Genomic DNA, 10,179 nt, shown 5'->3' with positions numbered 1-10,179 from the left:
TATAATGATATTCTTTTTTAAACTATCGCAACCCCAGGCTGAACCCCGTGCCTTTTTTAAACTGGGACAAAGGTTGCAAATTGAATTCAAATACTTTTATTATGCCGCTCAATATTTTGTGTATTATCAGTTATCCTCTCAATTTGCATTTCACAAAAAGCTATGATGTACACCATTTATCGACAGGCGTTATCCCGGTATTGCCGTCTAATACACATAATACAAAATTATCGCGTTGAATCTTTGGGCAAAACAAATGTTTTCAGGCTCGTATTAATTGGGAACTTTGCAATTCAAAAAGAAAGTCCCAAAATGCCAAGATTAAGTTTGTCCTTTTGACAAAACTATGGATCTTTGCAAAACACAGGTTTCAAGGCTCTCGTAAAAAATGCATGGAGCAAGAGCCCCGTTTCGAAAATACCAAGTTTGTTTTTCGTTTAACAAAAGATCTTTGCTAAACGCAGGTTTTCAGGCTCATAAAATAACTGTGGGTGCTTGGTAATTCCAGTATCCTTTTCGAAAAAAAATCCCCAAGGCATTTTCTTTTGTTAAAACTAAAGATCTTTGCAAACACAGGCTTCAGGCTTGTAAAATAACTGGGAGCTTGGTAGTTCAAGAACAATGTAAACCGTTTCGAAAATACCAAGGTTTTCCTTTTGTTAAAACTAAAGTCTTTGCAAAACACAGACTTTCAGGCTCAGGTATTCCAGACCAGTAATCTTCATTTAAAATACTCAGGCTCATCAATTTGGATTTAAACTCAAGATCTAACATCTCTTGCTGCTGATGTCATGATTTATTTTGTTAGTTTGGTAAGGAAACAACAACAACAATGTTATCATAAAAAAAAACTATTAAAGGCATTGGACAATAGTGGTAATTACTCAAAATAATTGTAAGCATAAAAACTTGGTAACAAGCAATGGAGAGCTGTTGAGTATAAAACATTGTGAGAAACGGCTCCCTCTGAAGTAACATAGTTTTCGAGAAAGATGTAATTTTCCACGAGTTTGATTTCAAGACCTCGGAATTAGATTATGAGGCCCTGAAATCAGGCATCTGAAAGCACACAACTTTCTTCCGTTATTATCATGCAACTTCGACGACCAATTGAGTTCAAATTTTCACATGTTTGTTATTTTGTGCATATGTTGAGATACACGAAGTGAGAAGACTGGTCTTTGACAATTACCAAAGGTTTCCAGTGTCTTTAACACAAAACTCCATCCTTTAGAGCATCCACTTAGTTCTTGACAAGATTGTTACACACTTTGATCAAAATATATCCTGCAGCAGACAAAGCCTTCAACCCTTCACATTCTGATATATTAGATTCTCAATGCGGAAAGCGCTCATTACACAAAATGTGACATCTCTTTTGAATTTCTTTCTTCAGTGTATGTAGCTTTCTCTTCATTTGAACATGGGTGTGTACATTTCTTCTCTGTGACTTGTTGAGATAGATGAATTTGTTGGGTAAACTGGTATAACAACATATAAACCTACTCAATATTAAGCGTAAAGACTGATTCTAAAAAAATATGTTTTAATATTTTATTAACAAGTCAAAAAATATGCTTCGTATTTGATAGGGCCAGGGCACCAAGGCATTTTCTCCTTGGTAAAGGGTACCCTATGAGTAGTTATGAGGAAATTGTAAATATCTACTGGAGCATTTCAAGGGCACCAAGGCAATGACCTGGGGACATGGAGGCAGTTGCCTTCGTTGCCTCCGTGAATTATCAGGCCTGTGAATATAGGCAATATAGAAGACTTCATTATTATAATTCAAATGTTGTGAGACCTAAATTCCTCTGTTGAAATCAACGCTCCTCAGGCAAGCGCTTGTTAATCCAGTCTTTAAGCATGTACAGTTCTGGACCACTCAGCTCATGGTACAGTTTGGGGAAGGTGTGATAGTCACACTCTACATTCAAGTCCGATAGCTGCTTAACGGTTCCCTTTGCCCAGTCACTCAATACAAGTTGGTCCTTCAGGCCTTGACAGGCAAACAGTGGAGGTGACGATGGCTTCGATTTTAGGGCCTGTGGGGGACAAACAAAATTAATAACTTTAACACAAAAGGCATATCTCAATTATTCAATTCAATTTGATTAATCTTTATATTTGATTAAAGTTTTTCTTTGTTCAACCAAAATTACAAAGTAGCTCCAATACATGTTTTAAACTTCAGAGTTCATCAGAATAGACCGATCCAGTAGGCTCCGCCCACGACGCACGTGTAAGCAAGAACACGTGGGGCTCTCCAATGCCTTTCTGCACAACTCTGCCGTGCGCGCCAAGATACGCGCACTCATGTCGGACCTTATTTGTCGGACCTTCGTTGCAATGTGATTGGTCAATTAGCAATGGGACGGAGCTTAGTGGATCGGTCTATTGAATTGAATTGAATTGAATGGTTTATTCGTCAAGTATATAAAAAAACATAAAATTTAAAACCCCTTTGTACAGCAACACAAAAATATTAAAAATGAAAGCTTTCTCTAACTGAAAAGTCTGTTATGTAAAATGTTCAGAGGAGGAAAAATTTATCAAACAAAAAGTCTTCAACAAAATATCATTATTGTGTTAACTGGTAAACAATGCAAATGATAAATACCACAGAAAGTGCTCATAAAGTTAGGTGAATGACATATGACTTACATTGTACACGACTGAGTTGTCATTGAGGAAGCTTGATAGAGCAAACACTCCCGAGACATCCCGGTGGAACCGATAAGCTAAATGCATGGCCATTCCTCCACCCATTGAAAATCCTCCTGAATGTGTGAAAACAATGCACATTTATTTCTTAACCTCTGTAAATAATAACATTGAAAATAATACAGAAATATCTCATCAGATTTTCAACCAAAAATCCAATGACATCCTCCCTCCTCGAAAGAGCATATTGATTTATACAAATAACTTTCAATTTGGTTGAGTATTGTAGCATTCTTTTCTTAGTGCTTGTTCCAAAAATAGCTTGAATGTTAAACTGTGTAATGACTCTGGTCTTGAAACAAATTCTCTGGTCTGGTCCGTAAAAGTTTTGAGCTACAAGCCTTGCAGTCTTGTCGATTTTTTCCTCAAATAATATAATAATAATATAATAATTCGAGCCCTGGTTATTGAAAACCAATATTCCCCCAAAGTGCAGGAGAACCCAATTAGTGTGTGTGGGCAGGTATTCCGCCAATTTCAAAGGTTTTTTCTTTCAAACTGTAACTTACCCAGAACAATCCTCTGCTTGTCGATTCCGCCATCCACCTCGTTCTGGATGATTGCTCCAAGCTGCTCACACACAGGATCAATGGTTTTAAGAAGCTCAGGAACATTGGGTGATATCCTTGTTCTGTCATACCACACTGAGCTCAGCGCACCTCCAGATGGTGTGTAAGGTCTGGAAAATAAAAAGTAGTTGTTGTAAAAAGTTGTATTTATTCATTTACCACCCTTTGCCCTTCAAAATCCAACTGCATTTTGTGTTTGATTCTGTTGAACTGGACACAATAATCAGGAAACTTAATCACTGTCAAAGGAGCCTTGAAAGGAGCATTGTTGGCTAATAATAACAACTAAAGTTGAGCATCTATGTTAATTGAACAAACAGTTTAAATGTAACTTATGACTTCCTTTTCACAAAATTGTCAACAAAATACAATTTAGCAGCAATCCAAACTTTAAGTTTACATGGGTCTATCTAAAATATGAAAAATTTAAAATAAAATAAAAAGAAAAAAAACTGCACACAATTTTGTTTCTCCCTCAGATTTCCAACCCTCAAATAAAACAAAAAGATGTATGAATTTTTCTCCTAATAAGCTTGAGGTATTCCTAAGCTAGGATTTTGTAGTCCCCAAGTCTTTTTTTATGGGATAATTGAGGCATGTCCTTTACTGTCATAGATATAAAAAACACATAGTAACTATGTGTTTTTTCTCCTAGGATGGTTGAGGCATTTCCTTAACCATCCTAGGAATAAAAAGACAAAGGAGCTGTGTTTTCCTCCTAGGATGGTTGAGGCATTTCCTTAACCATCCTAGGAATAATGAATGCACATGTAACTGTGTTTTTTCCTCATAAGATGGTTGAGGCATTTCCTTTGAAAAACAGGTAAAGTGACTAAGTTTTTCCTCATATAGGATAGTTGAGGGATTTTCTTCAAGGTGTGATGTTAAGTGTTATGAAAGTGTACAAAAAAGTACACAGGACCTACGGGTCAACAATGTAGATTTGATCAAAACGGTCACAAAGCTGAGCCAATGTGAGAAATAAGGCATTAATTTTAGAAGTCTGGGAAGCTACATCACACGTGACCTAGGTGTGATGTACCGTAAAGCATTCAGGCCTGAATTGCTGTGAGTGATGTGTGTTATATCAAGGCCTGCATTCTCATTCTCTTTGTTACTGTTCTATTATACCTCACACCTTGTAGGAGCTGTTGGGAAGATCACTTTGATGTGAGGGAACTGGAAATCATCTTGAACCAGAGACCGGATCCATTCTAGAACACCGTCTGCTGTATCACCTACAGGGGTCAAAGGTCAAATCAAATAAAAATTGTGAACCGTGGAGGAAGGAAACTTGTGAACGAGTAAAACTTCCCCTCGGACTGCAAATTGTCTCGGTCTCGGAGGGTTGGTCTCAGTCTCAGTACACTGCACAATAATTCAGAACATGGATTCATTCAATTAGCTTTACCATCTAAACAGATCTAGCATGACCCAAGGATGGAAGTACAACACATACTAAAGAAATCGCAAAGTAACACTAATATAGTAACAACAGTAAAAACTAACCATGGAATCTGGATGGAAATTCCATTCTCACTCTCAGACCTGAACTTGAAGGTAGCTCTTTTCATGAAATAATGTTAGATTCCTTTTTTGTATTTATTCAAAGACTAAATGCTCCCTCTGAAAAATGTTAATCTATAGCTGCGCTGTCACTGCCCTCCTGTAAGGATTTTTGGGGGGAAATTTCTGCATCCCGCCGCCACTTTTTAATTCGATTAAAATAATAACTAATTTATAAGAAGTATCTAATTTACCTTGCAATCAAAGAGAATCTCATTGAGATATCCCTTTTTGGAAAAATTAGTGAAAAAGGGTGGTGGCAGGATATGGAAAGTTATCCCTTTTTTATATGCTTAGCAAGTTACTGTGCTTACTAGCGGATAACTTTCCGTATGGCGCCACCACTTTTTCACTCATTTTTACAAAAAGGGATATCTCATTGAGGTAAATTAGATACTATATTATTTCATATCGAATGAAAAAGTGGTGGCGCCATACGGAAACTTTTCCAACCATGAACAAATATTGAATGTATGTACCTGATCCATGAAGAAAAATTACACTTGCAGTGTGTCTTTTCAGCGGGGCTAGAATCGTAGTTTTTAAGCTTGCCACCTTCCCAGTCGCCATTGTTGAACCTCTGTGAACTTGCGCATTCTGGACTAGAGAGGGCGGTATACCACATCAGCGGTGTTCCAATCTGGCAGCAAAAAAAAATAAAGTCTGATGGCTGGGCCCCCGGCCTGCACCAGCCTTTTTTTTAGCTTTCCATCAAATGAAAATGGACTTCTCAAGTTTCCGAATTTATGTTGGATTTTGAAGAAAACACAAGGACTACCCGTGACTACAAGTAACGCTGGGCAAAAATTGAAATGACGCGATTATACGATCCATGACTTAGAAAGATTTTATATGAAAGCCTAAATATAAAAAAAAAAAACATATTCGCTATAAAGTTTTAACATCTATTTAAATGTTTACATTTTACATAATTAATCAAAACACTAGTGCAGGGTTGGTGAACAGAGAAAATGATTGAATTTATGAATGCTACAACAAGACGTTTATCAAAAACATAAGGCCTAAATAAATAAATAAGTTAATACGTAACAGTTAGCCTCTTTAATAATGAATAGTTATTATTCCTTGCTTGCCACACTAAAATAGGAATGTCAAGTCTACAAAAAAACCGGACATAGATGGAGAGTCACTGTTCGCCTACCTTACCCGAGTGTACCCATTTTTGTTTGCATAATGACACTCACCCTGCCCACCCACGCACTGGGGAATACCTGGCTGACTCACTGCTTCTACCTCCATGGACTCATGCAAACCTCTTCCTGACTACCCCCCCCCCCCCGCCAATTCCCGAAAACCATCCCCATACCCCCACCTCACCAGCTGCACAAGGAAACAAACCACTATGATGATTTAGTAAACGTGTTTTTATTCTGTTCATAATGGCCAGCATTTTTTGCCAACCAATATTAATTCCTATAATACCATTAGTGGACTTTTAATGGCAATTATCGTCCTGCGATTGATCGTTTAAAATACCTGTGGTCAATAGGGGACAACAAACCCGCAATACCTCATGCTCACCTACTATACCTACAGGCCTACCACCCCAAATAGAGTGAAAATGCGGCTAGCCGTGCAGACTTCCGATGACAATACGTGGTGGTCCACCACCACAAACATTTTCGTAAATGTTGGTTTGTAATTTAGTACGACTGTTGGTGAAAATAAAGGTAGACCACCAGCCTATACTTGACCATATGGAAAACCAATTAATTTATTATGGAGTAACCGATGAGCCTGACCCAAGTGCAAGTCGCGGTTTCGAAAAGGCCCATCTTTCCACCACGACTTTGCAGAATTGATGGAAATCAAAACTTGTAAAACAAAACCACCCCAACTCATTTAGAGATGGTCATTACATGGTGTCACCGCAAACCTTTCCACATCGTACTTCCACCATGCAAAGTTTCAAATCCTACTCAAAACTTTTAATGAGTTCGACATTCGACCGGTTAGAGCACGCGTCCAATATTGGTGATAATTGTCAAAGACCATTATCTGCTATTAGTGTGACCCATCATTACATGAAATAACTACAGCTTGGGCAAGTTTAAAACCAATCGGTCAGCCCCCCTTAACCGTGCCTTTATGCCCCGCCCCCATGGAAATATCTGGTTACGTCACTGCATGACCGCATTTAAAGGATTCTAATTATTCGCAACGAAGCGAATGGAACGATGATCATTACCGCTCGCTTACTAAACCCATTTTTTAGAATGAGGGACAATTATTGGTTTCTTACAACTACATCATGTTTTGTTTACATCCACATTCCCGGTTGCCACGTCAGTGTGTATCTCCCTCTCCCACCAACCGAGGTGAAGGATTTTACTTCAGATTAACCAACTTCCACTTTCACTTTCGGAAAGAGGAAGTCCTGTTTGAATGTTTGTCTCCTTGCAAACAACACTCAACAACCAAACAAGAAAAGAAAAAACTCGGTCAATAACTGGGATGATTCACGTGTATTGTATCTGATTCCATTGCTCGTCACTTTAACGGCAGTGGACACTATTGGTAATTGTCAAAGACTAGTGTATCTCAACATAAGCATACAATAACAAACCTGTGAAAATTTGAGCTCAATCGGTCATCGAAGTTGCGAGATAATAACGAAAGAAAAACAACCCTTGTCACACGAAGTTGTGTGCGTTGAGATGGTTGATTTTGAGACCTCAAGTTCTAAACGTGAGGTCTCGAAATCAAATTCGTGGAAAATTACTTCTTTCACGAAAACTATGTCACTTCAGAGGGAGCTGTTTCTCACAATGTTTTATACCACCAACCTCTCCCCATTACTCGTCACCAAGAAATTGTTATGCCAATATTGTACCAATAGTTCATTCATTCAAAGTCACTGACTTCTTGACAACCACAAGAATCGTGAAAATCGTTCTATATCCAAACAACATACACTGGCACAACCTTGCGTGGGCGATCCGTCTATAACTTCTCATTTTCAGTCAGTCCGTCAAATTATTATTTTGTATTTATTTATTATGGGAATAAAAAATTGCTTCCGGAAAATGGACGCCGCAAAAACAAAAATAGACGGAGGAACAAATTAACGCATCAAGCAGACGTCTAGGACTAATTAAACAAAATGTGTTTTAGTTATAAACTTATTGTTTTTCCCAAAATTGTCGCACACTGTTCCGGGGTATTGGGCTTGTCAAGATGCCGTAGTGACGTATTGTTTGTATTGACCCAACCTTCCTCAAGTTGTTTATCAACAAGTTGTGTAGTCTGCAATTCATCTTGGAATTCTCGGATGAGGCGTGTGTATGTTTTGAAATGAATGGGTGCAGATCGGCCTGAAAGAAGGCTAACAACAACAACAAGACACGTCAGAATAGAGAGGTAGAAAACACTGGTGAATTTTTTTCCTTCGATTTGTCGGCAAAATGCAAATACTTTCTACATGTATCTATAATAACATCAAACCATAATACCAAAAACAAAATTATTGATTGAATTAATATTATTTTCTCATTTCAGAAAAGAAAGGAGGTTGTGTTCATTTCATTGTGACATCTTTTAACATTAAACGTAAAATAATTTCAGAAGTCTGTCTAGACCTTCCACGATGTACCACCCACAACTGTCACCCCAGTCCAACCCTTCCCAAAACCAACATTTGAAGAGAAAAGGACCCCTTCTTGGAATTAATGTTGCACTCATAAAAATAAAGCACCAAGGCACATTGCTATGGCCAGTCTTCATGATTTCGCCAGAAGGTTTGGACACAGGCCAAAATCTTACTTATTATCCAAACTTCCAAGAGTTTCTCGGGAAGTCGATCTCCCGACCCACTCCCCACGTAGCTGGTGGCCGTGTCAGGTGCGCCAAACGGGTGAGTCATCCTCGGGGATATACCTCAAAGACCGTCAACAACACCGGAGTCCCGGAAGTCAACTCGACCGCATACTCTTGTCTGTTTACCTCTTGTGATAATCACACACAGAAACCACAACAACGCTGATTTTGGCTTCCTGATGACAAATTCCAAACTCGGCAAGAATATACCCTGCTCGATTAATAATAATCCCACCATCAGAAGGTTCGTGATTTATGACTGGCTTGGTGAAACTTTTGAGTTACTGTCTGTGGGTAAACGTAGGCCTATATATGGACCGGAAATGTCATGGGCGAATTTTGTCTGACTTTTACTTTTATTGGGGGATGCATTTATCTTTTATCAACGCTGATTAATGGGCAGTTGTTCTAGTTTGGTATAAATTAATGGCATCCGATTGTGCTGTGGGCGTATTTGGGTTAATGCACCAAGTCCAGACCCGGGCAATACTTTGGTGGACGTGAAGGTGACCCACTGTGGGGAGGGGGAGGAGGGTAGCAAGGGGGGCACGCACCCACCCTCCTCAAGTTGATGTCCACACCCCCGTGCCCATTTAAAATCTGCAACCTTGAGATTAAAAATTACAAGAATGAAATGTAATGTTGTTTAGTTTAAACTCAATAATGAAAAATGTTTGTTTTCTTCTACGCAGACCATGTATTTGTGTTTACCTGCACGTCAGGTTGTCTTACAATAAGGCATAACAAGAGCGGATGAAAAAGTGTCTCGTTTATTAGAAAAAAATAAAACACAATTTTTGAAATGAACAAAAAAGTGGGGTTCTGCTTGCGCCTATTAACTCAGTTCACTGCTTGGGTGAGAGATGTTTAAGAGAGGGTGTGAGAGCTGGCGGAATAAATAGTGGACATCGCAACTCTTCTGATACAAATGTGTCGTATATTTTACACTCATACTCCAACCAAGATCCCATTCTTGAATGAATTAAAGCCCATCTATTGGCTAGACTAGTATCTTGACCAAAAAAAGGTATTCCTCTTTACTCTGTCAACACATTTTTGGTGGTGAACCCACAACGAACATTCCAATGATACTTGCTAACTATGTTGATAGTTTCATAACAAATTACGGATGATGTTCTCATTGTGAAAAGTGTTAAGTTTCAAGAAAAAAAAACACTTTGTTATAAATAATGCGGATTCTTCCTCGTGGCTCTCACATTTTTGTATAGCGCCCTCTACCCAATGTATTCAAATGGGACAGTTCGTGCGCTCCATTATCCTCTCGTCTGTTTTGAGTTTTTATAAAAACATCCCTAAGGCCTACTAACATTCACACCAAGTGTGTTCCGATTAGCTTGATACCGAACATTGTCGGCCAAGAGGGAGTTCACTGCCTTTGGTCCATCTGAACAGAGGTGCTACAAAACTAATTAATGATTGATTTTTTTTTTTACAAAACAGATAAAAAAGTAAAAGTAAAACG

General features: G+C 38.5%; 1 protein-coding gene across 1 annotated transcript; it reads right to left on the bottom strand.

Moving 5' to 3' along the window:
- Positions 1–771: 771 nt before the first annotated feature.
- Positions 772–5,471, bottom strand: LOC139939599 (lysophospholipase-like protein 1). Its single transcript, XM_071935620.1, has 5 exons — positions 5,339–5,471; positions 4,432–4,531; positions 3,234–3,403; positions 2,665–2,780; positions 772–2,045 (listed from the first exon to the last, which is right to left on the bottom strand). The coding sequence occupies exons 1-5, from the start codon at positions 5,427–5,429 to the stop codon at positions 1,824–1,826; spliced, it is 699 nt and encodes a 232-aa protein (XP_071791721.1). The 5' UTR covers positions 5,430–5,471; the 3' UTR covers positions 772–1,823.
- Between the last annotated feature and the right edge of the window lie 4,708 nt (positions 5,472–10,179).

Source organism: Asterias amurensis, chromosome 1 (assembly GCF_032118995.1).
Source record: "Asterias amurensis chromosome 1, ASM3211899v1".
Taxonomy (NCBI): Eukaryota; Metazoa; Echinodermata; class Asteroidea; order Forcipulatida; family Asteriidae; genus Asterias; species Asterias amurensis.
Note: the sequence above shows the minus strand (reverse complement) of the source record. Positions and strands in the feature narration are given on the sequence as shown.

Excerpts from the sequence above, each read along its gene's own strand:
- LOC139939599 (XM_071935620.1), bottom strand. The coding sequence starts at position 5,429 with ATGGCGACTGGGAAGGTGGCAAGCTTAAAAACTACGATTCTAGCCCCG. Across the intron at positions 3,404-4,431 it reads TTCCCAACAGCTCCTACAAG|ACCTTACACACCATCTGGAG; the intron begins GTGTGAGGTATA and ends TTTATTTTCCAG. Across the intron at positions 2,781-3,233 it reads CAAGCAGAGGATTGTTCTGG|GAGGATTTTCAATGGGTGGA; the intron begins GTAAGTTACAGT and ends TCACACATTCAG.